Genomic DNA, 25,799 nt, shown 5'->3' on the forward strand with positions numbered 1-25,799 from the left:
CTGGCCAAGACTTTATTACCCCTAATTTTAGATATTTTGTTGGTTCTGACTGAGAAGTTGCAGGATTCTCCCTGCACGCCCTGGGAACTGCTGTCCTGCAGGCACTCACAGGTCACTGGGCTGTGCTCGCAGGGCCGGGGCCTGGGCCTGGTGCCTCAAGCTGTCCCCTCTGTCCCCACTGGAACTGGGCCAGTGCCTCCCTGGCCTCTCTGCTCTTTCTCTTGGGGAGCCTCAGGGACTTGCTGGGGCCATTTGTCCGGGGCTGGTGCACTGTGGCCCCTGATGGCCCTGATCAAGAACCATCAGCCCCAGCAACCTGCCCAGAGCCGGAAAGCCAGACCTTCCGGGCGCTCCCAGCGAGGCAGCAGGTCAGTGGCCTCCAAGCCCTGAGGCCCCAACAGCAGGAAGTTTGAGGCTCCTTGGGAAGCACTGAGCTACTCTGGCAGCCCCCAGAGCAAAGGCAGCAGGGCCTGGCCGCAGGCCCCACAGCTGTGAGTCCCGTAAGGCAGCTTCAGCTTGAGGGGAGGGTCTCTGGGGACTTAGGAAGCCCCTAAAAGCTAAAGGCACTTGAAAGCAATGTCAAATGGTTTATAATTTTTGGCAATATTTCATTTTCCTTCCACAATCATTAGCTTTCAAGTTTTTTAGCAGCTGAACTCTTTAACATTTTTAATTGATTTTTTATTTTTTTAACATCCTTATTGAGATGCAATTCACATGCTAAAGAATTTACCCAATTAAAGTGCACAGTTCGGTGGTTTTTAGTAAATTCACAGTAGTGCAGCCACAGGCTCTCCTTAAAGAATGTGTAACAATGTGTAACTCCTGTGTGTAAGGACAGAGACACCATCTCTCTGCTTGTAGAACACATCACCCATTTACTGCCCCACAGTGCTCTGGGTCGGTCAAGTGCACCTGTGGCTGGGCTCACCTCCTGGGTCCCCAGGTCACCCCCTTCCCAGTTGCTCCAACACTGACCCCTGCAGGTGTGGGACCAGCAGGTCTTTTGGCAAAGGGAAGAGCCCGCCTTGAGAAAGCTGTAGCATTTCTCCGGAAACGTCATTGTTTTAATTGGGCAGTTGCAAAGAACAGAGACAGATTCATGTTGCCCCAAGGCCAAGGTGAGTATTGTTAAGTGTGAAAGCAACGTCTCAAACAGATGGCCAGTGCGCCCCATAAAAGTGCAGAGGGGCTATAAAAGTGCAGAGTGAGGGGCCATAAAGGTACAGGGTGTTTGAGGAAGGAGTTGACTATGGCGGAAGGAAGTGACGGCCAAGGGTGGCGGCTGAGAGACGCTGCTGGTGAAGTCGTGTGTGGGCCTTATCAGTGGGTTAATCTCTAACTGCGGGGAGCCGTAAAACTGCCCTTCCCACCCCCTGCAGCCACTCTCCCGGGGAGGGTCCTGGGAAGTCCGCAGAAGTGGCCCAACAGCACAGCAGGAGCTCAGCTCTCAGTGTGGGGCTCGTTTGGGTTTGGGAAAACATGTCCTCTCTCACGAAGATGTGGGTGTCTCCAGCGGGACCCTGATCCTGCGTCGGGCGCACGGCCCTCTCTGCTCTGCGGCCCCTCCCGCTCTCCTCTCTGTGCTTGGGAATTCTAGTGTTCACTGGGCCTTGGCCGCTGGGAGCCTCTTCAAGGTGGTTCTGTTTGGACGTAAGGACGGGAGGGGTGCATTGAAGAATTGTAGAGTGGAGGCGAAGGGAGGGCCGGGAAGCTCCTGTCCGGTCTCCTAGAAGCGTGGCTGTGGTGGCGCTGGCATTGGAGTCTGAGGTGCCGTGTGTGCCATGAGGATGAAATGTGAGAAATTATGGGAGGTCCTAGTTCTACCATCCCCAGTGTCTTCGAGACCCACACCCTTGGTGTGGAAGAAAGGAGACAAGATGTCATACGAAGAGGTTCTGTTGAAAGATGCAGTCTTGGAGCTGGAGGTTCCGGTGTGGACTTATGAGGGGTTCCGTCTTCGTATGTGTAGCTCTGAGCTCTGACTATGGAGAAGGCCCAGACATACGACCTTCTCAGGGCAGTGAGCACCCCAGCACCCCGACTGTGGTCCCTAAAGGCCACTTCCTACCAGTGGGACCCAGAGCTCCTTGGAGACGCAGCTGACTCCAGACCTGGGCCAGGAGACGTACAAAGCAGGCTGGGAGCATCCTGGTCAGCGGGAAGCCGTCGAGGACCAGAGCCCTCCCTGGGCCGGCCACGGAGCTGATGGTTCTCACGTATCAGGGCTCTGCTCAGTCATGGGAACTGAGTTGCTGCCACATTTCTGTGGTGAGCAGCTTCTGCAGAAGACAGATTTGTTTCATCCAAAGTTATTTATTCTGCTGTCATAGGTGGAGCCTGGTACACCCACGTCCCCACATCCCACTGTTCTCTCCCCGATGGCCGGGGGGAGCAGGGCCAGCTCTGGTCTTGTCTGATAGGGAGGCACAGAGCAGGGCCATCGGCTGGGGTCGGGGGAAACACAGTGGCCCTGACCAGCAGCTGAACGCCCAGGATAGATGGTTACTGGGTGGTTCCCGTGGGGGGCTGGGCTGTTGGCGGCCCTGAGCTGGCCTCATGTGGGGTCAGCTAGTGGCTGGGTGAGGCAGGCATTTGACCAGAGCCTTGCATGGCCAGTTCACTGCTGTGGCCACAGCCCCACGGGTGCCTTGAGGTCCCATGCAGGGTGAGGGGACTGCGGGGGCTTGAGGCCCTGAGGGCTGCCCCGTTTGCTGTCAGAATGCACCTGGCCGCCCTGGCGCAGCCATCCTTGGAACATTCTGACAGCAATGTTTTAAGAATGTAGAGATGGGGTCTCACCATATTGCCCAGGCTGGCCTCAAACTCCTAGGCTCAAGTAATTCTCCCACTTCCGCCTCCCAAAATGTTAGGATTACAGGCGTGAGCCGCCACGCCTGGCCTGAAACATTACGTGTTTGCCAGATTTGTCTTTCTTTTCTTCATACCCTCTTGGTTTTGTGTCTTGCTTAGACGGCAGCCTCATTCTCCTTTATCCTCCGACTTCGGTGGTTTTATTTTTTTACATTAAATCTTTGACCCATGTGGAACTGACTCCGATCTATGGAGCAGATCTGGGAGAGCCGATGTTCGTCATCATGACTGTTTAGAATTTTTCTGGCCATCACTATATGTTTTTTGTCCATTTGAACTTTAGAAGCGACTTCTTAGTTAAAAATTCTCTTCTTGGGGATTATGCTAAAATTCAAGATTGTTTTATGCAAAAATCATCTCCTTTCCCCAAAAGGAGAGGAGTGCCGGGCCCGCGTGTGGGAGTGAGGACCTGCTGCTCAGGAACTCTTCCTGGGCAGGGGCCAGTGGGGCCAGGCAGAGCCAGCCCAGCCCTCCCCGCGGCTCCCATGGCAGAGCCAGCCCAGCCCTCCCCGCGGCTCGCATGGCAGCGCATAAATGGTCGTGTGACCACTGAGCAGCGGGGCCGATACTAACCCAATTCCACGTGCCGGGGAGGGTGAAGAGTGATGTCGCACTGGGCCCGGGTCCTGCCTCCCTGCTGTTCTATAGCACCCCCAGCTCCCTGGCCCGCTTTGCCTTGGTTACAATTCCTCCTTCCCCACTGGCTTGTTGTGCTCCTATGTACCCTGTAAAGCCCCATGCAAAGGCCCCAGTCTGAGCAGGAAGCTCACCCCTTGTGTCCTCTCCAGATGCTGAGCTCGCCGAGTGCAGGTGTGGTGTCTGGTTCCCTTGTAGCCTGTGCCTGACCTGCACTGAGACGCTACGGCCCACGTGGCAACCCCCACCCCATCACGGAGGGGACACGGCCCACGTGGTAGCCCCGCCCCATCACTGAGGGGCCCCTTTGCTGCTCTCTACTGATGGGGGGCTTTGCCCAGAGGATGGGGGACCCTGGCTCCCCGCCCGACTCCGCAGTCAGGCCTTATCCAGATCTGCTCTTCCCTGGTTTGGCTGCACCTGCTGGGTTCCTGGGACCCATGCCAGACCTCCTCAGGCCTCCTCATGTGGGCCCCGCCTCTCTGTTTGGAGACATCATGCTTCCTCCAGGCCCAGTCCGCCTGGGCTGCCACAGCAGACACCACAGACAGGGTGGCCCCCGCAGCAGACATGTGCTTCTCACGGTTCTGGAGGCCGGAAGGCATGCGATCTCGAGCCAGCGTGGCGGGTTCCTGGGGAGGGCCCTCCTGGCCTGCAGACGCCACTTTCTCTCTGTGCCACCATATGGGGAGCGAGGGTGGGGAGTGGAAGCTGCACTCTGGTCTCTTCCTTGTCTTAGAAGGACACGAATCCCATTACAGGGACTCCACCTGCCCTCAAACCTCATCCAACCCTGACACCTCCCAGAGGCCCCACCTCCAGGCACCGTCACGCTGCGTGTTAGGGGTTTGGCCTGTGGATTTTGGGGACGCACAGTCCATTGCACCAAACTGTCAGCCTCTCCAGATCCCCTGGGGGTCTGGGGGTCTCCGTCCCATCACAGTCTCCCAGGGGGCCCTGCGTGGGTAGAGGTCCCTGACCTGCTCCCACCTCTGGTCCCAGGAGCGTGGCCCTGTCAGCTCCCGAACCCCAGGGAAGGGGATGGCTCACCCACTAGGCTCTTTCCGGCCCTAAGCCATTCAGGGGTGGTCGGGGTGGGGTCAGATTCAGGCCTGTCCTGGGTTGAGACTCCCTACCTCCTGGGCCAGCACCCAGTGGGTTTGAGGACAAGATGTTACAGAGAAGAGGGGAGGCCCAGACCTGTGTGGCCCAAAGACCTGGGCTTGGCCGCAGGATGGGAGGTGGGGGTGGGGCTGGCGCGACCCGGCCTGGGCACTCACGGCCTGCCCTTCCCACAGGTACCTCCGGGTCCTGCTCCTGCTCCTCCTGGCCCTGACTGCACTCCTGCTGGCCGGATTCCTGCACTCGGACTCAGAGCTGGACACACCGTAAGTCCCGCCCCGGGCGCCTCCTGACAGCCCCGAGGGCAGAGCCCAGGACCCCAGCATGGTCACGCCTCCCCACTGGGCCTGTCTCCCTCTGGAAGAGGAGGGGTGGATGGGCCCTTCCTTGGGGGGACCCTGAGAGTCTCCTGTTAGCCACAAACCCACCTGGGCCTCTGGGGAGGGCTCTGGGGAGAGGGGCCGGGTCTGGGTTTGGGGGCAGAGCCAGTGTGTGCAGAGGGTCCCTACGTGTGGGGGGCACAACTTCTTGCTCCCCACAACAGAGGTGGCCTGTGGGCCTGGGCTGGGCCAGGGCTGGGATCTGGGAAGGAAAAGGTCAGAACCGTGCTCAGGACAGACCTTGCAGCATGGGCCCACCTGGGACCCTCTCCCCTGCCTGCCCATGGCACATCCTCTGTGGAGCCCGTGCTGCATGGAGGTGCCCACCTGTGCCCACCTCGCAGCTCAGCTGTGCCTCCAGACAGGGCTTTAACCAGCCCCTCTGGTTGGAGGAGAGAGGGGAAGCACCAATCCCTCTGGGCCGAGCTGCCGGAGACATGTCCCAAGGACCCTGTCTTTGCTCACCCCCGTTGCCCAGGCTGGCCAGGCCTGGGGACCCTGACCCCACCATCCTGGTCACTCCTGCTGGCCCTGCTCTGGGGCAGGGAGGGCACCTGCTACTTCAGGCCCACTGGGTGGGTGTCATGATGGGGTTCTAGGAGTGGGCCCAGCGTCTACTCCAGCCCTACGTCTGGTTGCCGGTATCGGCTTTGGGGTCCTTCCTTTTCCTGGTGTGAAGGGACAAGAAGCACTGCATGTGTGGCTGAGGTCACAGAGCCAGCTGCACGTGCGTGCCTGGGCACCAGGGAGAAGGACGTGGGCCAGAGGGTGTAGCCCCTGAGGGAAAGAGATGGGTCTGAGGGCACAGTCTCCGTGGGGCCCTGAGGCTGGGGCTGAGGGTCTCTAGGTTGTGGGGCGCAGTGATGGGTCTGGTGGGGGTTCCAGGGTTGGGGGTGTCGACTGAAGAATCATGACATCTATAAATTTGGAGAGGAGACTTTGTTTCTCATAAAGTGTGGACATCCCACAGGCTGGCAGCACAGCCGCCGACACAAGCGGTGAGCGGGCACTTCGAGGGAGGGGGTGGGACAGGGGCTTACGCTGAACGGCTTGGCCAAGTACACATTCAGCAGGTGACGGGAGGAGCTGCGGACATTCATGAAGGGGGTCCTGACGCGCGTGTCCTGAACAAACACGTGTGTTACTTGTGACCCACGTTCACCTTGGGGTGGAGACTGCCCATCTAACTGCGTTACAATTAGGCCCTGCACGTCAGAAGGTGAAGCCGGGGTGGGAAGCACTCGGTGCACAGCCTCTGTAAACCGCCAGAACCAGTCCGGGGCTGGGGGTCCCTGCTCAGGAGACAGTTACTGAAATGAGGCTCTTGTCCGATTGCAGCTGTGGTTCTGGCTGGTGGAGCGGGGGCCGTCGAGGCAGCGTCTGGCAGGGGGTGAGCTGTACCTGCTTTAATGTTGTTCCTCTCAAGGCCAGCGTTTGGCTGCCAGAGAAAAAGAAAAGCTTGTGGCAGAGGGAGAACCTGGTTACTCCTTTAAGTGCAGCGTGTGTGATTTCGCCCCTGCCTGGTGTGGCCTCAGGTCCTGTTGATAATTTGGTGTCTTACGGCCACAGTCGGTTCTGCTGGGCTATGGTCTCTTTATTTTTTAATTTTTTAAAAATGTACTTTAAGTTCTGGGACATGTGCAGAACGTGCAGGTTTGTTACACAGGTATACATGTGCCATGGTGGTTTACTGCACCTATTAACCCGTCCTCTAGGTTTCAAGCCCCACACGCATTAGGTATTTGTCCTAATGCTTTCCCTCCCCTTGCCCCCCACCCCCCGCCAGGCCCTGGTATGTGATGTTCCCCTCTCTGTGTCCATGTGTTCTCATTGTTCAAGTCCCACTTACAAGTGAGAACATGCAGTGTTTGGTTTTCTGTTCCTGTGTTAGTTTGCTGAGGACGATGGTTTCCAGCTTCATCCATGTCCCTGCAAAGGACATGAACTCATTCTTTTTTATGGCTGCGTCGTATTCCATGGTGTAGATGTGCCACATTTTCTTGATGGTCTCTATTTAACACTCACACTGGGCAGCTGCTGTGTCTAAACCGCAAAGGGGAGGGGATGTGATGAGGTGTCTGACCTCCCATCCCATCACTGCTGGGAACGCAGTTTTAAGGTGGGTCTGGGGTCCCCTTGGCCCAGATGGGGTTCATTTAGGGTTTTATTTTTAGTTCTCGGGGGCACAGGGTTGGGGAGCATGGTTACGGGACCCACAGTTGGGGGAGTTTGTGTTCGGGCCACCAGATGGGAGGTTGTGGAGTGGGGCAAGGATTGGGGCCATGGGTCGGTGCTTACCCAGTTGGCCCCCTGGCCTAGAGTTGGGGGGCTCGGGTTGGGAGGTCTCTCGTTGCGGTTGCTGGGCTGGGGGTCGCCGTTGGGCAGGGGTTGGGGCATCTGCACCCTTGCTGAAGGCTGCGTGTGCCTTCCCTCCCAGCCTGTTTGGGGGCCAGGCCGAGGGGCCGCCGGTCACCAACATCATGTTCCTGAAGACGCACAAGACGGCCAGCAGCACGGTGCTCAACATCCTCTACCGCTTCGCCGAGACCCACAACCTGTCTGTGGCGCTGCCCGCCGGCTCGCACGTCCACCTGGGCTACCCCTGGTGCTTCCTGGCACGCTACGTGGAAGGTGTGGGGTCGCAGCAGCAATTCAACATCATGTGCAACCACCTGAGGTTCAACCTGCCTGAGGTGCCGCGGGCCTGCTGGGGAGGAGGGCGGGCTGCGGCCGTGACTGTGGCTGTGGGGTCGGGGTGGTGTAGCCTGGAGGCTGGAGAGAAGGGGTGTAAGCCTTGGGGGCGGGGCATGCCGAGAGCGGGTTGGGAGGGCCTGGGCCGCACGCCCTGCTGAGCCAACCCCTGCCCCTCCAGGCGGCCAGTCGCCTGCCATTGCTCTTGCAATGAGACCTGGGAGCCCCGCAGCCCCTGCCCAAGGGCGTCCCAAGGGCGTCCCCAGCGCTCCTCCGCTTCTCTGGCCTCCTCTGGTTCTGCACAGGCCCGGCTCTCCCCACCCCGTGACTTTCGCTCCTGTGGCTGCAGGCCCTTCTTTGTGTCCCTTGGGTCTCAGCATAGAGCCGGCATCCCCCCAGGGCTTCCCTGACCTTCCTTACAAAAGAAGCAGGGCACGGAGTGTCGGGGGAGGGCTGTGGGCAGGCACAGGTGTTTTAGGGTCACCCCGAGCGCTCTGTGGAGAATGGCCAGCAGAGGCCAGGTGACCAGGCGGGGCCAGAGGGAGGCCCGGTGGGGAGAGGTGATGGGCAGAGAGGGGGGCAGCTTGGGTGTGCTGTGGGGTGGGGGCTGCGGGGCAGAGGGAGGAGGAGGGGCCGGGAGGAGAGGAAGGAAGAGGGTGGGGGCAGGGAGAAAGCCTCCCACTGTTCTCTCCCTGGGTTTCTGAGGGCGGAGAAGCAGGTGGTGTAGTTGGGCGTGACTTTCTGCAAGACTTCACTTTCTGTGGGTGGGGTACATCCTCTAGGACCTCTCAGGGGGCACAAGAGAGGGTGAGTCCAGACCCACCCTGCGGGGAACCTGGGTCAGGGACCTTCTCCGGGCCTCAGTTTGTCTGTTAGGTGGGTGTCACCCTGGCCTGTGGGCAGCTGATGCAGTGCTGAAGCCCCCTGTGCCAGGGGCCCGTGGAGGACCCTTCGTGCTGTGTCTGTGCGCGCCACAGCATCCCACCCCTAGAGGCCCTAGAGATGCCAGTGGGAGCTCCTCCTCCCTCCTCCTGCTCTGCCCACGGCTTCCTCCTGAGGCCTCTTCCTGGCGTCCTTGGCCTGTTCTGGGCGCCCGGGAACCAGTGACTGGGCTGCAGGACCTGCGTGTGGCCCTGGCTCTGCTCCCGGAGCTGCCGCACGAGGAGGCGCCAGGCCCAGGTTCCTCCGCAGATGTGAGGATGGGGGTGCTCCTTGAGCGGGTGTGGCCAGGGCGCGCCTCCTCCCCGCGGGTGGGCCACCCTGGCCTGGGCCCGCGGTCCGCAGCCTGCCTCTCTGTCGCCACACAGGTGCAGAAAGTCATGCCCAACGACACCTTCTACTTCTCCATCCTGAGGAACCCCGTGTTCCAGCTGGAGTCCTCCTTCATCTACTACAAAACCTACGCCCCCGCCTTCTCGGGCGCCCCGAGCCTGGACGCGTTCCTGGCCTCGCCGCGGACGTTCTACAACGACAGCCGCCTCCTCAGGAACGTCTACGCCAAGAACAACATGTGGTTCGACTTCGGCTTCGACTCCAACGCGCCGCCCGAGGAGGGCTACGTGCGCGCGCGCATCGCCGAGGTGGAGCGGCGCTTCCAGCTGGTGCTCATCGCCGAGCACCTGGACGAGTCCCTGGTGCTGCTGCGGCGCCGGCTGCGCTGGGCGCTGGACGACGTGGTGGCCTTCAGGCTCAACTCCCGCAGCGCGCGCTCCGTGACCCACCTGGCGCCCGAGACCCGGGAGCGCGCGCGGAGCTGGTGCGCACTGGACTGGCGCCTGTACGAGCATTTCAACCGCACCCTGTGGGGGCAGCTGCGCGCCGAGCTGGGGCCGCGGCGGCTGCGCGAGGAGGTGGAGCGGCTGCGCGCCCGGAGGCGCGAACTCGCGACCCTGTGCCTGCAGGACGGCGGCGCGCCCAAGAATCACACGCAGATCAGAGACCCGCGCCTGCGCCCCTACCAGTCCGGCAGGGCGGACATCCTGGGCTACAACCTCCGGCCGGGCCTGGACAACCAGACGCTGGCCGTGTGCCAGAGGCTTGTGATGCCTGAGCTCCAGTACATGGCCCGCCTGTACGCCCTGCAGTTCCCGGAGAAGCCCCGCAAGAACATCCCGTTCCTGGGGGCGTAGAGGGGCCAGGCCGGGGACGAGGCCTCCTGCGGGCACCAGCCTCTCTCTCCGCCGTCACCGGGGAGGCCGGGGATCCTCGCAGGGCTTCTGGGGTGTTGGGAAACCCAGGCCCGCCGGCCACGGCTCTAAAATGAAGAGGGCGGAGACCCCAGTGAGAAGCACCCCCCACAGTCCGCCCAGATCCCTCCCAGAGGGGGCCCTGAGCCCAGGCGGCAGCCACCCGCCCCCCCCTTCCGAGGCTGTGCCTCTGTTCACTGAATAGAACTGAACACGAGGGTGGGGACTGGGGGATGCTGGATCACGGGTTAGCACCTGCCGGGCAGGACGCGCCTGCCCGTGAGCCCCGGGACTCCCCAGGGTCCTGGGCACTGGGGCTGTGGGTCCTCGGAGGAACTCAGAGTGGTTCCCCTGAATTTCCCGGCCCTGGCGACAAGGTGCTGGTCCCACAGACAAGTGCAGGCACAGGCAGTGCCACAAAGACCGGCCTGGGAGCGGGGCAGGGGCCAGGGCTCAGCCGCTCCCGAACAGCTCCGCATCTTTCGCTGTAGGAGGTTTGGTTCTGATGGAAGGACGTTTCCTACAGAGAGATGGCACAACTGCTCACAAGACCAGGGCTCTAGCTGGAGCCCAGGTCGAGCTCGGCTCCACGACCCCTACTAGTCAGCCCCTAATGCCTCCTGAAGGAGAGGAGTCTCACTTGCCAAAGGAGGCTGGAGTGGTTGGGGGTCCACACACCCTTGGTTGCCTTGGAGACCATGTTGGGTGTGGTGCCAGAGGGCAGCTGGGGGCACCCCTCTTTGTCATTCACAGGGAGGGACAGAGCCTCCCTGCCTGGCAGGACGTGATCCCTGGCTGCCAGGGGCTCAGCGGGTAAAGGGGGTGCACTTGCCAGGACCAGCTGATGCCTGGGGCACCCAGGAAATGCAGCTACTCTGAAGCACACTCAGCCTGGAGGCTGAGACCCCAGCAGTGGGTCTAGGCCTGCAGGTCTAGGTGTGTCCATGGTTTTTTTGGGGGCGGGAAACCAGCATTTCAAGAAGGGAGAGAACCTGAAACAGCAGCATAGGTGGCTCCCTCGGACCCCAGTGTAATGGGGGAGCTTCAGGAAGAGTGAATTTTCAGTGAGTCGGCCGTGAAGAATGGCAGGAGCTGCGCTGAGTCAGAGTCAGCCAGGGACCTCTGCAGGCCACCCTCCCTCCCCCCTCAGCCCAGGGACCTCTGCAGGCCACCCTCCCTCCCCCCTCAGCCCAGGGACCTCTGCAGGCCACCCTCCCTCCCCCCTCAGCCCAGGGACCTCTGCAGGCCACCCTCCCTCAGCCCAGGGACCTCTGCAGGCCACCCTCCCTCCCCCCTCAGCCCAGGGACCTCTGCAGGCCACCCTCCCTCCCCCCTCAGCCCAGGGACCTCTGCAGGCCACCCTCCCTCAGCCCAGGGACCTCTGCAGGCCACCCTCCCTCTCCCCTCAGCCCAGGGAAGGCACAGGAGAGGATCCTGCCAGGTAAAGGGAAAGCGGCCCAGGAGGCGCCCACGTGCCAACAACAGGAGTCCCAGAAGACAGAAAAGACCACATATGAGAAAGCAGGTCACGCAGAGAACAAAACATTCCCAGACCAAACCCAGGGTCGGGCTGCTCATTCCCGAGGCCCGACAGCGAGATGCAGATGAACTGGGGAAGAAGAGAGATTTTATTTCTGTAACTGGTTACAGGGAGAAGGCCTGGAAATGATCGCCAGACCAACTCCAGATTACAGAGTTTTTCCAGAGCTTATACACCTTCTAAGCTCTATGTCTACGTGTAAGTGTGCATTCATCTAAAGACATACGTAATTAAATTCTTCTAATCTCTAACTGAGGTCTGAGTCCTGAAGACCTTCCTCTGGAACCTCAGTAAATTTACTTGATCTAAATGGGCCCAGGTGTTTACCCTTATCTTGTCTTCTGCTAAATGTGGAGGTTTGGGGAGTTCCTTCAGACCTCAGTAAACTTGTTTGTGGAGGCCTGGGGAGTTTTTTCAGACCCCCAATAAAACTTGTTTAATCCTAAACGGGTCCTGCTAAGAATTCCTTCGTGGTCTCGTCATGCTTCAAGGCCCAGGAAAGCCCTGGGCAAAACTCTTGGTGGACTTTTGTTACGTCCCAGCCTTCGTGTGAGGGCGCTGGCTCACAGCTTGCAGTATTTCACTTCACCCTCAGTCAGTGCTGAACAGCTGTCGCGGAAGCCTGCGTGAGTGAGGCCTGGCATGCCCTGGAAACATTCCCCTGAGTTGGAGAAAGACTCACAGTTTTCAGCAACCAGTTACTCTCTGAGCATCAAGCAGAACCCGCCGGCCCCAAAACCAGGCCCCCTTGGCACCCGTGGGCCCGAGTGAGTCCAGCATGAGGAGGTGCCACTTCTGAGCAGAGCGCAGGTCGTCTCTGGGAGGAGGAGCGAGGGTTGGACGCGGTGGCCGCTGCGGTGGCAGCCCTGTCCCCAGGCATGGACTCTGCCCTCAGCTTCACAGTCACCGAAGAAATGAAGTCACAGGAGGGGCGCACCGTCCTTTCGTCTCTGCCTTCGAGGTTGGCGGGAACTGAAACTGGTACCATCTTTTTGAATAGAAATTTGGGGTCTTTCTGGTGACGTAAAACTGTGTGTGGTTTGCAGTAGAGAGTGTTGAGAACAGCCTGTCTGGGTTGTGCATTGAGAAGGGGCGGTTAAAATGCTGCCACATCGTGCAGCCCATAAAAGGGGGAACACAGAGTAGCCGAAACCGCTCTTGGGGGAGGGGGCACGTCCCAGCCTTCTGTGTGATGCTGGGGTCGGCGTGGCCCCTCGGCTGCCAGAGCTCACGAAGACGGTTAAGGAAAGCTTCCCCCTAGCGGCTTTCACCCCACGGGGACAGAGCCTCAGATGTGCCCAGGGACCTCTGAGCAGCCGTGGGCCACGGGGTGACAGTTGGGGGTTGGTGGGACCCGTGGCTGGCATATACCCCGGGTAAACGGTGGCTTGTCCAGGCAGAGATGCCCAGGGGAAGTGGGTGGCACCTGAGGGCAGATCTGACTTTTCAAGAGAAGCTGAAAACACGGGTTTTTCTGTGAAATCTCTAGATTGAAAAAAGTGGGTTTGAAAAGCCTGGAGCAGAGGGAGTGAGGCCTGCCCCCCACCCTAGCTCTGTGGGCACACCCTGGTCAGACAGCCCTGCTCCAGACCCGGCCTCTGTCTCAGGGTGGCCCAGGAGGGGGCTTTGCAAGGTGACGTGGGGCTTGGAGGCCCCGTTTCTCTGTAAGCCTGGGTACTTAGGGGATGGCCCTGGTCAGACTCCACCAGTCCCAGACTTGGGGGACAGGAGAAGGGCGATGGGCCGCCCAGTTCTGGTTGGGCTGGGGTGGGGCTTCTGAGGGGTGGGGAGCTTGTCCATTCCCACCCACCTGCCCCTGCCCCAGGATTCTCGGCTGTGAGTGGGAGGATGTGTACAATGGCCAATTTGCCTGGACTCCGTCCGCCCCTCCTGGGGCTGTGAGTGCACAGGGCACTGGTGAGCGGCCCATGGGGGCATGCAGATGAGTTGGAAGGAGCTGGGGCCCACCCCTCCCGCTTCCCTCTCCCCACATCCTCCCCGCCCCCCTCCCAGCTCCCCCCCCGTAAATCCCCTCAGGCCCCTAGGACCTGGAGGGACGCAGCAGGTTTATCATCTCAGCCTGGAAACCACGTGACCTACCTGTTTCCCACCACAGCCCCCCAGGTTTCAGAAGCAGCTGAGGACGCCCTTCGCAGGGGAGGGAGGGACAGTGAGAAAGGAGGGTGTTCAGGGCCCAGGGAGCCCCCGCGGAGGCTGCCCCAGAGAGCGTCCCGGGGACCTGTGGCCTCCTCTGAGATTCTGGCCTGGGCAGTGGCCATTGGAGCATCGGTTACCAAGGCTGCCTCCGAAATGGCAGGCCGGGGGCAGGCCAGCGTGAATGGGACTGGTAGGAGTCCTGCGGGGGGCAGCCGTGCTGGGGAGGGGTCACCCGTGCTGGGGAGGGGTCACCCGGGGCCCTGAGAGGCACAGGACATTGCGATGGGGTGCTGGCCTGCCAGGAGCACAGATACAGAGCTAGAACCCAGCGAGGCCTGTGCTGTGAGGGGCGGCGCTGTGCCAGGGGAGGCCCCGTACCCGGGAAGCCCAGAAGAGAGTGTGCACTCACGGAGCCCTCCTGGCAGGGCCGCGTCTCTGGAGCAGCAGAGCCCTGTGTCCCCCTGGGAGGTCATCTGTGGCCTCACAGCTGGGCCTGTTCCAGCACAGCCCTTGTTGGAGACCACACCTCTGTGTCCTCAGCACCCTAGCATTGAGTGCATTGACCTGCAGAGGGAAGCCTGTGCTGGTCCCGGGCATCTATGTGGCTCCGGGGTGCCTATCTGCACCCCTGGCCCTGCTCTGGCTTCAGCGGAGCCGTGCCACCGTGGGAGTGTCCAGGGTCCTGACGTAGCCCTGTGATGTGGCCAGCTCCCTGGCCTGCTGCCTGCACAGTGGGCCCTTGTCTCTGCTCTGGGTCAGGCGAGGCAGCCACCCATGATGAGCTCTGCAGCCTTCCCGAGGTGGCCGGTGAGTCCCTGCCCTTTGCACCCCCAGCACCCTCACCCCTCTACCCTGGCGCTCGGGGTCAGGACCCGCTCCTGAGGTATCTGTCCCGCTGGCCGCCCCTTCTGTCTGGGGGTGCTGGATGAGTCCCACCCCTTGCCAACCCCAGGGTGGCTCCTCAGCTCTCAAACAAGGGGCGGGCTGCATGGATTCCGAGGGCCCCTCCAGCAAGAGGTCCCACATGCATCTCCCAATGGGACACTTTCCTGGCCCACAGGGTGGGTGTGACACTGAGGGTTCCTGGGGGCAGATTCAGGGCATGGGATGGAGACAGAGCTGTTGTGAGGGGCCCAATGCAGGGGGCCGGCCCCAGCCCACAGGGTCGTTCTGCAGATGGGCTGTTTGGGGACGCTCTACCAGGTGAAGGGTCTGTGGTTGGAGTCTTGGCCCTGGCCAGGGCACAGGACGCTCACGGTGCAGGCTGAGGGTCAGAGCCGCCGAGGGCCCCCTGCCGGGATTCTGTGCAAAGGGCCTCTGCACTTGACATGGGCGCATGTGAATGCCCCTCGCCAAGATGTCCTACCCTGCACCTGACACATCCCACGACAAGAAGTGCGGACCCCAGAGGGTGTGTGCGGAGGGCCTGGGCTGACCTCAGGGCTCTGGGGGGGGCCCACACAGGATGGGCTGCGAAGGGTTGGGGGGGGGGTCTGTGATGGCCCCCTGCCGAGCCAGAGTGACCCCTACAACCGGTCCAGGGGTCCAGGGGTCCAGGGGCCAGAAGGCCAGGTTCTCCTGGAGGTCTCATCTCCCCCGGGCCTCGGTTTCCCCTTCTGTGACTCCATGCCCCCAAGGAGGGCCCTGTCAGGGAGGGTGGGGGGCACTGGTTAATGTCCAGGACACGGCTGTCCCAGTCAAGCCAAACCCCTGGAATGTGCTGAACTGGCCACACTGAGCAGGGCTGGTCCCCAAGACGGAGGGACCTCCTGAGGGCACGGAGGCTCTGTGGAACCCGGGGCCTGGCCATGGCAAGGAAGCCCCAAGCCAAGTGTGTGGCAGCCTTGTCCTCTCTGTGGGCCTTAGTTTCTCCTCTGTGCAACGAGGAGAGTGACCAGCTGGTTTCTGGAGACTCCTTCCCTCCCTCTCTGTCCTCGGGGTGGGCCTGGGCCTCGTGTCTGCAGGGGGTGCTGACACCTGCTCCTGTGGTCTGGGCCTTGGGGAGGGAGCCAAGTGCAGAGAGAATGTCTTGCTTGTGCCTGCTCAGCCCAGAGGGCCACGTGGCGTCTGCACCTGCTTCCCGCTTGGGCATAATTGCCCTTTGAGAGCAGAGCCAGGGGCTTCTTGGGGACAGGAAGCTGCTGTCAGAAGCCGTGCACTGGTGGTGGGGGAGCGGCAGGAAGGGGCTGGCCAGCTGTCCTAGCCAAGAGCCTTTCAGGAACCGGCGGCCCAGGGCAGAGGTGGCTGGAGGTGGAGCTGTGTGTTCGGGCCTCAGGTGTGGGGGCAAGGCCTGCTCGGGTGTCGCGCCTTTACCCGGGTCTCTATCGGTGGGTCCCGCCTGACTTGTGAGTGTACATGGGTCCCCGTCGTAGGCAGGCGTTGTGCCCTGGCCAGGCGTGGTGTCCGGCATCCGGCCATCTCCCTCCTCCCTCCTTCCCTTAGCCTCGCATCCAGGTGCCCCATGTGCCCGGCCTGGGTGGCTGGCCGTGGCTCTGACTGCTCCTGCATGGGGGGTACCAGCGTTCCCACTGTCTGCAGCTGCGCCACCTCCCTGTGCCAGGCTGTGCGTGCTCACGCTCGGCCCGGTCTGCCTTTGTGCGGTCAGACTGAGAGACCCCCAGGCAGGTCCTGCCTGCAACAAGCAGACCCCATGTGTGCCCCAAATGCCCCCTCACCCAGACCCTGCCCTGGTGGGTGTTGCTTGGGAGCAAACCCCCAGAATGGCTGCCAGGCCCCACTCGGCTTTGGAGCTTCTGATTCCTATGGGTGCTTCTCAGGTGCTCCTCAGGTCAGGGCCCTGCAGGTGGGAAGCACCAGACACCAGGGTAAGGGCACTGTGGTGCCAGCTGCCTGCAGGCAGGGGTCTGATCACCAAGTGCCTGTCCCCTGCAGGATCCCTGGCTGTGGCGACCCGATGACGTTGAGGAAGTGGGAGCGGATCCCCTTTCCCCAGAGAACCCCGTGGCTCCCACGGGTCCCTGTGGGCTCACCTCTTTGTGTCTCTGTTTGCTGTGGCTTCCACGGTGCTGTGGCCTCTATTCTGGGGACACTGAGCTCCTCCTTGCTCAAGGTTTTGGGTCCTCATTGTCCACATGACCTCCTGCTGGGCGAATTCTGGGATGACCCTGTGTCCTGGGCACATGGCTGGCAGGGTCCTGGGGGCTCCCTGGCCAGCATCCCCTGCACCCCGGCACCAACCAGCCTGGCCGAGGGACAGCTCCCAGAGCCGTGTTGAGAGGGGAAGGGGCTGATTCCACAGATATTTGGGGTGCAGTGGGTGCGAGGGAGGGTGGGGGAGGGGCTGCTCCAGATCTGGGGTGAGGGAGTCAGCAACAGGGCTGACCCCAAGGTGGGTGCAGGAAGAGGCCCAGGTGTGAGGTGTGGGCAGGAGCTGTCTGCACCTCCTGAGCCCCTTCCCCAATCCAGACGGGGAGCGAGTGTGGGGCTCCCTGGGCCTGTCTTGCTGACCTGTGGCCCTGTACTGACCAGCAGAGCATGGGGGCCCCTCGTACCCCTTCACGGACAGTGCTCTTCGAGCGGGAGAGGACGGGCCTGACCTACCGCGTGCCCTCGCTGCTCCCTGTGCCCCCCGGGCCCACCCTGCTGGCCTTTGTGGAGCAGCGGCTCAGCCCTGACGACTCCCACGCCCACCGCCTGGTGCTGAGGAGGGGCACGCTGGCCGGGGGCTCTGTGCGGGTGAGTGGCTGGCCGGGGGCTCCGTGCGGGTGAGTGGCTGGCCGGGGGCTCCGTGCGGGTGAGTGGCTGGCCGGGGGCTCCGTGCGGGTGAGTGGCTGGCCGGGGGCTCCGTGCGGGTGAGTGGCTGGCGGGGGCTCCGTGCGGGTGAGTGGCTGGCCGGGGGCTCCGTGCGGGTGAGTGGCTGGCCGGGGGCTCCGTGCGGGTGAGTGGCTGGCCGGGGGCTCCGTGCGGGTGAGTGGCTGGCCGGGGGCTCCGTGCGGGTGAGTGGCTGGCCGGGGGCTCGTGCGGGTGAGTGGGCTGGCCGGGGGCTCTGTGCGGGTGAGTGGCTGGCCGGGGGCTCTGTGCGGGTGAGTGGCTGGCCGGGGGCTCTGTGCGGGTGAGTGAGTGGCCGGCGTGGGGGGGCTCCGTGCGGGTGAGTGGCCGGATCCGCTAGGGCTGCGTACCCCGGGACAGGGGCGGGGGTGGCGGCGGCAGGCAGATGCCCGAGGTAGAGGTGAGCAAACCAGGTTCAGCGATCCCGGGTGCCCTGCGGGGGGGCTGCGCCCAGGTCCCTGGACGTCCTGGTCAGCGGAACTTCCTCCTCTGGGCAGTGGGGCGCGCTGCACGTGCTGGGGACGGCGGCCCTGGCGGAGCACCGGTCCATGAACCCCTGCCCTGTGCACGATGCTGGCACGGGCACCGTCTTCCTCTTCTTCATTGCGGTGCTGGGCCACACGCCTGAGGCCGTGCAGATCGCCACGGGAAGGAACGCCGCGCGCCTCTGCTGTGTGGCCAGCCGTGACGCCGGCCTCTCGTGGGGCAGCGCCCGGGACCTCACCGAGGAGGCCATCGGTGGTGCCGTGCAGGGTAGGAGGGCAGGTGCCGGTCTGGGTCCCTTTGATTGGCCATGGTCCACATGGAAGGGAGATTTCAGCTGGAAATTTCCATTCTGCCCCACCCCTGCCTCCAGCCACAAGGGAACCAAACGTCCCTCTCCCCAGGACTGTCCTGTGCCTCCCATCCCAGGCAAATGGGTATTGATTGCCCCCCAGTCACCCAGTGGGCAGGAGCAGGCCCTCTATGGCTGACCCAAGACTCTCTCTCAACCCCCCCGGTAATCTCTTTATCTGCAGAGGAGAAGGCTGGACGCTGAGGTGTCTCTCAGCTCCCAAACCAACAGCCACCCCGCCCCACCCCTTCCTCTTATTCTTTACTCCCTTCTCACCCTGCCCAGAGCCTGGCCAGGCCTCACCCACAGCTTTCCCTCCACCCCGTCCTCTGTGGCCACCTGACGCTGGCCCGTGGGAGCCACAGCAGGGAGTGGAGCAGACACATGGCTGACCCAGGGACCCCACCGCAGGGCCTCATGCCCCCCGCCTGCCTTTCGCTCTCTTTGTGTGGGCAGTGCTCGCCATCCTCCCTGGGTGCTGTCCACCTGGGCTCGGCTGCTAAGGGCTGTGAGAAGCTTGTTCAGCCTGGGAGGACTCAGAGTGGCTGGGATGAGTCATGTGGAAGGGCAGTCAGAGTGCGACGGTCCTAACCCGAGGCACCAGCCCCTCCTTCCCCGTCCCCCTGTGCCTTCCTCTATCCCCCTGACCTCGGGGACCCAGCAGCCCCTCCCACCTCCACCCTCCTCCCTGCAGACTGGGCCACGTTCGCCGTGGGTCCCGGCCACGGCGTGCAGCTGCCCTCAGGCCGCCTGCTGGTGCCCGCCTACACCTACCGTGTGGACCGCCGAGAGTGTTTTGGCAAGATCTGCCGGACCAGCCCCCACTCCTTCGCCTTCTACAGCGATGACCACGGCCGCACCTGGCGCTGTGGAGGCCTCGTGCCCAACCTGCGCTCAGGCGAGTGCCAGCTGGCGGCGGTGGACAGTGGGCAGGCCGGCAGCTTCCTCTACTGCAACGCCCGGAGCTCCCTGGGCAGCCGCGTGCAGGCGCTCAGCACTGACGAGGGCACCTCCTTCCTGCCCGCAGAGCGCGTGGCTTCCCTGCCCGAGACTGCCTGGGGCTGCCAAGGCAGCATCGTGGGCTTCCCAGCCCCCGCCCCCAGCAGGCCACAGGATGACGGTTGGTCAGTGGGCCCCGGGAGTCCCCTCCACCCTCCACTCCTCGGTCCCGGAGTCCATGAACCCCCAGAGGAGGCTGCTGGAGGCCAGGTGCCTGGTGGGCCCTTCAGCCGTCTGCAGCCTCGGGGGGATGGCACCAGGCCTGGGGTCAGTGGGGACGTGGGGTCCTGGACCCTGGCACTCCCCATGCCCTTTGCTGACCTACCCCAGAGCCCCACGTGGCTGCTGTACTCCCACCCGGTGGGGCGCAGGGCTCGGCTACACATGGGTATCCGCCTGAGCCAGTCCCCGCTGGACCCGCACAGCTGGACAGAGCCCTGGGTGATCTACGAGGGCCCCAGCGGCTACTCTGACCTGGCGTCCATTGGGCCAGCCCCTGGGGGGGGCCTGGTTTTCGCCTGCCTGTACGAGAGCGGGGCCAGGACCTCCTATGATGAAATTTCCTTTTGTACATTCTCCCTACGTGACGTCCTGGAGAACGTGCCCGCCAGCCCCGAGCTGCCCAACCTTGGGGACAAGCCCCGGGGGTGCTGCTGGCCCTCCTGACAGGCCTTCTGGCCGTGCCCATGCCCCTTGGGTGCCCGGGGCAGAGGGCTGGAATACGCTGGGGTGCCCCAGGATGGATGTGGGGGGCTCTTAGTGCGGGGTCCTGTGGATTAGAAACAAGTTGCTCCCCAGAGCTCTCAAGCAGCGGCTGCGAGTGAGCAGGGCAGGGTGGGGGCAGGGTGGGGGCACGAAGTGGGACCGGGGCGACCCCCCACAGCTCCCTTCCGAGGCTGCAGGGCCAGGCGCGGGACCGCAGGTAGCCCAGGGTGTTGTGGGTGGCAGCACTTCTTACTGGCTGCTTTCTGGCTTGAAATAAAGGAATCGTGCTTGTGTCGGGGTAGACGTTTCTTTCCTTTTCCGGTTCCAGCCCTGGGGAGGGGAGCTCTGCTGTAGCCCACTTCTCTGACCCCCATCCCAAAACCTCGCTGCCTTAGCAAAGCTCTGCTCCTAAACGTCCTGGGGCCAGCAGAGGGAGGGCAGGAGGGAGGAAGCGGCCTCCACCCTTGGCCTCCGGTGACGGTGATTTGCAAGTGGTCTGCTGCGCTCTCTGAACTTCCTGCCCGGGGAGTAGGAGGTAGGGCCTCTCCCCGCAGCGCTGGACGCCAGGAGGGGGCCGCCTTCCAGGACCAGCCCAGTGTCCCGCCCCCCTGACCCCACCCTGGAGGGGGCTTGGCCTCCACTGGGGCTGTTTCCCCAGGAAAGTTCCTTTTTATTTCTTCTCCTTTTATAGTCTTCATTTCTGATGATAAAGGCAACATATGCTTACTGTAGAAAATCTGGAAAATGAGACGGGCGCGGTGGCTCACGCCTGTAATCCCAGCACTTTGGGAGGCCAAAGCAGGTGGATCGCCTGAGGTCAGGAGTTCGAGACCAGCCTGGCCAACATGGTGAAATCCCGTCTCTACTAAAAATACAAAAATTAGCTGGGTGTGGTGGTGTGTAATCCCAGCTACTTGGGAGGCTGAGGCAGGAGAATCACTTTAACCTAGGAGGTGGAGGTTGCAGTGAGCCAAGATTGTGCCACTGCACTCCAGCCTGGGTGACAGAATGAGACTCCAAAAAAAAAAAAAAAAAGAAAATCTGGAAAATGTAGAAAGCTATAAAGAAGAAATAGAAGTGAGCCCCTGGGCCCCTCTCCCCACGGGCCCTTCCTTCTGGCTTCATCGGTCCTGCCCAGCCTGCTGTCATTCCCATGGACAACGGCGCCAGCCGGGGGGTGCACACGTGTGTCACGCCTGTGGACGATGGCATCAGCCGGGGGGTGCACACGTGTGTCACCTTCTTCCCGGCCCTGAATTGTGTGTGATGGGCTCCTTTGCGTGTCTCTGGGTCTGGTCACCCCTTGGGCTGGCTTCGGTGACCATTCCCAAGGGTGGGGACCCACGGCCAGCCCCCAGCAGTGTGGGGTGTCCAGGTGGTCTCTGAGTCGCCGAGGGTCCCCAGGGGAGCAGAGATGACCTCACCTTGAGGCCCCCCTTTTCCCCAGCAACTGCCCTGCCGGGAGGGCTGCTGCCTGAGAGGGGCCACTTCCAGGCATGGGCAGGAAGGAGGCCTGGATCCGGGGCCCCTGACAGCCCTGAGTTCCCACAGTCACCCCAGGCCCCTCCCCACCTCAGGCAGCCTCAGCCCCTCATACGAGGGGCCCCTTGCCCGGGCCCTGGCAGTGCTGGTTTTAGAGGGGTCTGCGTCTTAGTCCCTTGGGGCTGCCAAAATGAAATACATAGACCAGGGAGCTTGGAAACAACGGAAATGTATTTCTCATGGTTCCGGAGGCTGTAAGTCCAAGGTCAAAGTCTGTGATCATGAGGGCAGGCTCCGTGTCTGGTAAGGGCCCAGTTTCCGGCTCATGGATGGCAGCCTCTGGCTGTGTCACACACGGCGGGAGGGAGAGGTCTCTCCTGGGTCTCCTGTATGGGACACTATCCCGTTCATGAGGGCTCCACCCTCCCAGGAGGCCCCACCTCCTGACCTTATCACTTTGGGGTTAATATTTCAACATGGGAATCTGGGGTGTGTGTGTAGATCACGTGCTGGGTGTGCATCGTGTCACGCGTGTGTCCTGGCTCATGGCGTGTGTGTAGATCACGTGCTGGGTGTATCGTGTCACGTGTGTGTCCTGGCTCATGGCGTGTGTGTAGATCACGTGCTGGGTGTATCGTGTCACGCGTGTGTCCTGGCTCATGGCGTGTGTGTAGATCACTTGCTGGGTGTATCGTGTCACGCGTGTGTCCTGGCTCATGGCGTGTGTGTAGGTCGTGTGCTGGGTGTATCGTGTCACGCGTGTGTCCTGGCTCGTGGCGTGTGTGTAGGTCGTGTGCTGGGTGTATCGTGTCACGCGTGTGTCCTGGCTCATGGCGTGTGTGTAGATCACGTGCTGGGTGTATCGTGTCACGCGTGTGTCCTGGCTCATGGCGTGTGTGTAGATCACTTGCTGGGTGTATCGTGTCACGCGTGTGTCCTGGCTCATGGCGTGTGTGTAGGTCGTGTGCTGGGTGCATCGTGTCACGCGTGTGTCCTGGCTCGTGGCGTGTGTGTAGATCACGTGCTGGGTGTATCGTGTCACGCGTGTGTCCTGGCTCGTGGCGTGTGTGTAGATCACGTGCTGGGTGTATCGTGTCACGCGTGTGTCCTGGCTCATGGCGTGTGTGTAGATCACTTGCTGGGTGTATCGTGTCACGCGTGTGTCCTGGCTCGTGGCGTGTGTGTAGATCACGTGCTGGGTGTATCGTGTCACGCGTGTGTCCTGGCTCATGGCGTGTGTGTAGATCACTTGCTGGGTGTATCGTGTCACGCGTGTGTCCTGGCTCGTGGCGTGTGTGTAGGTCGTGTGCTGGGTGTATCGTGTCACGCGTGTGTCCTGGCTCATGGCGTGTGTGTAGATCACGTGCTGGGTGTATCGTGTCACGCGTGTGTCCTGGCTCGTGGCGTGTGTGTAGATCACGTGCTGGGTGTATCGTGTCACGCGTGTGTCCTGGCTCGTGGCGTGTGTGTAGGTCGTGTGCTGGGTGTATCGTGTCACGCGTGTGTCCTGGCTCATGGCGTGTGTGTAGATCACGTGCTGGGTGTATCGTGTCACGCGTGTGTCCTGGCTCATGGCGTGTGTGTAGATCACGTGCTGGGTGCATCGTGTCACGCGTGTGTCCTGGCTCATGGCGTGTGTGTAGATCACGTGCTGGGTGTATCGTGTCACGCGTGTGTCCTGGCTCATGGCGTGTGTGTAGATCACGTGCTGGGTGTATCGTGTCACGCGTGTGTCCTGGCTCATGGCGTGTGTGTAGGTCGTGTGCTGGGTGTATCGTGTCACGTGTGTGTCCTGGCTCGTGGCGTGTGTGTAGATCACGTGCTGGGTGTATCGTGTCACGCGTGTGTCCTGGCTCGTGGCGTGTGTGTAGATCACGTGCTGGGTGTATCGTGTCACGCGTGTGTCCTGGCTCGTGGCGTGTGTGTAGGTCGTGTGCTGGGTGCATCCTGTCACGCGTGTGTCCTGGCTCGTGGCGTGTGTGTAGGTCGTGTGCTGGGTGCATCCTGTCACGCGTGTGTCCTGGCTCGTGGCTAGCAGGGTCATCACAGTCCACTCTTCTGCCTTCAGATCCGAACCAAAGGAGCCACAGGCCTCTCTGGGGTTCTGGAAGCCGTGGAGCCCGCTGCGGCTCTGCATGGCCCATTCTCCGTCATTTGCTTCTATACTGGGGTGAGCGGCGTCCCCAGATTCATGTCCCCCTGGAAGCTCAGACTCTGCTACTTTATTTGCAAGTAGGGCCTTTGCAGACGTGATGGAGGTAAGAGGAGGTCATACTGGATTGCAGTGGGTTTAGCCCAGTGACGACTGTCCTTGTGAGCCACAGACGCAGGGAGAAGCCGTTTGAAGGCAGAGGCAGAGGCTGCAGTGATGCTGCCACCAGCCATGGGGGCTGCTCAGAGCTGGAAGAGGCTGAAGGACCCTGCGCTGCAGCCTCCAGAGAGGGTGCAGGCCTGTCACCCTTGGCTTCAGACGGCCTCCAGAGCCGCGAGAGGACATATTGGCATCGCTTCAGCCACCAGTCGGTGAGATTTATCGCAGCAGCCTGGGAAGCAGCACACCTTCCCGCCTTTGCCGTCCGTCCGTCCATCTGTCCATCCACGTGGGCCTCAGACCCCAGGGGGTCCTGGCCGTCACTGCCTGGCGGTGTGCAGCCTCGGCCTGTGTCAGACAGACTTGGGCTCGAGGTCCCCAGGAGCTCTGGTCACCGTGGTGGAGCCTCTCGACGTCCTGGGCTCTCCGTGGCTGGAGCACCCTCTGAGCTGGGGTTGGGTCAGGTCTGAAGAAGGGGCCGGAGCTGGCCCTGCCAAGGGCCCCTCCCAGCAGCCGTGGCCTCCTCAGGTGGGCCCTTCCTCCTGCCCTCCTGCCACTGCCCCAGCTGCGGCGGGCTCAGGACATCTGGTGTCTGCTGGTGGGGGATCGCTGTGCCTGGGGACAGTCCTTCCCCCTGCTGTTCCTCTGGCATCCTGGGAGGCCTGTGCCTCCAGAGAGACCAGCCCCCTAGATTCCCCCACCACGGGCGGCTCCCCTGGCACCTGACAGGCTCCTGAGCCCCTGCCCCACCTCCACACTCCTGACGGCTGCTCTCCCAGCCTCTTTTCCTTCCTTCCACCCCATATGATTTCGATCTGTGTCCCCTCCCAAATCTTATGTCGAATTGTAATTCCCAGTGTTGGAGGTGGGGCCTGGTGGGAGGTGATTGGATCATGGGGTGGATTCTCATGAGGGTTTACTGCCGTCGTCTCAGTGCTGTCCTCACGACAGCGAGTTCCCCTGAGACCTGGCTGTTTAAAGGTGTGCGGCACCTCCCCGCCTGCTGCTGCTGCTTTCACCATGTGACACGCCTGCTCCCCCTTCTCTTCCACCAGGATTGGGGGTTTCCTGGGGCCTCCCCGGAAGCTGAGCAGATGCCCGCACCACGCTTCCTGTAGAGCCTCAGAACTGGGAGCCGATTAAACTTATTTTCTTTAAGAATCACCCAGCCTCCGGTGTTCCTTCACAGTAGGGTGAGGGGGCAGACGAACACCCTGAGCCTTAGGGGCAACCCCTGCTGCTGTCCCCAGGCCGGGCAGTGGTTCAGGAACGTGGCGGGGAACACGGTGCCAGCGCCGGGGTCAGGGCTCTTTCATGGAGGCAGGATGTCTCTGTGGTTCCTTCCTAACCCTCATCCTTTTACCTCTTGTCCTGGCTTACTGGGCTGGCAAGGACCTCTAGGAAGATGTTAAACAGCCTTGATATCTGACAGGCCAAACAAGGGCCTGGAAGCCGTCTGCGTCCTCACTCCGGGGCCTACACCATGACGTCATGGTGAAGGGCTGCGCCGAGGGGGCCGTGAGAAATCATCCTGGTCATCTGGGTGGGCCCAGGGTCTCACCAGAGTCCTTATGGGAGGGGACAGAGGGTGGGAGAGGAGTGAGAGGCCTTGGAGCTGGGTTTGAAGATGGAGGAGGGGCAGGAGCTGAGGAGCCAGTGGCCTCTGGAAGCTGGGAAAGGCGGGAAGCGAAGCCCTGCGGACCCGTTGATGTTAGCCCAGGGAGGCTGTGTCAGACCCCCGGCCTCCAGAACTTCTGGGGATGCATTTGTGTCGTTTCAAGCTCCAGGTCTGTGTGATTTGCTACGCAGCCTCAGGAAACAGCTGTGTGGCCACCAGGGTCCCACCCTGCTCCCGCCTTCTGGGCTCCAGGACGCAGGCGTGGGACCTCTCACTGCCGCATGGCCCTTTGCTGTGCACTCTCCTCGTTCGTGTCTGTGCTATGTTCTGGTTGGTTTTTCTTGGCTTTTTTTTTTTTTTTCTAGTTCACTAATTCTCTCTTTGCTGTGTTTAATCAGCTGGGAGTTACTCTCTTGCTCTCTCTCTCCCCCATCCTTTCTCTGTCCTTGTCTCTCTGTCTCTGTGTCTCGGACT

At 61.9% G+C, this 25,799-nt stretch overlaps 2 protein-coding genes across 3 annotated transcripts; both read left to right on the forward strand.

Annotated features, from left to right (window-relative positions):
• The first annotated feature begins 7,083 nt into the window (after positions 1-7,083).
• GAL3ST2 (galactose-3-O-sulfotransferase 2) lies at positions 7,084-9,953 on the forward strand. Its single transcript, XM_030803384.1, has 2 exons — positions 7,084-7,705; positions 9,011-9,953. The coding sequence occupies exons 1-2, from the start codon at positions 7,295-7,297 to the stop codon at positions 9,830-9,832; spliced, it is 1,233 nt and encodes a 410-aa protein (XP_030659244.1). The 5' UTR covers positions 7,084-7,294; the 3' UTR covers positions 9,833-9,953.
• Positions 9,954-14,220: 4,267 nt separating this feature from the next.
• Positions 14,221-20,215, forward strand: NEU4 (neuraminidase 4). 2 transcript variants are annotated; one of them, XM_030803383.1, is made up of 4 exons: positions 14,221-14,393; positions 17,079-17,282; positions 17,873-18,128; positions 18,905-20,215. In XM_030803383.1, exons 1-4 carry the CDS (start codon positions 14,361-14,363, stop codon positions 19,873-19,875), a joined length of 1,464 nt encoding a protein of 487 aa, XP_030659243.1. In that variant the 5' UTR covers positions 14,221-14,360; the 3' UTR covers positions 19,876-20,215. The 2 variants fall into 2 exon arrangements, with proteins under 2 accessions (XP_030659243.1, XP_030659242.1); XM_030803382.1 differs by having other exon boundaries at positions 14,336-14,393; positions 17,076-17,282.
• The last annotated feature ends 5,584 nt before the right edge of the window (positions 20,216-25,799 follow it).

This window comes from Nomascus leucogenys, chromosome 22a (assembly GCF_006542625.1).
Source record: "Nomascus leucogenys isolate Asia chromosome 22a, Asia_NLE_v1, whole genome shotgun sequence".
In the NCBI taxonomy this organism is placed as follows: Eukaryota; Metazoa; Chordata; class Mammalia; order Primates; family Hylobatidae; genus Nomascus; species Nomascus leucogenys.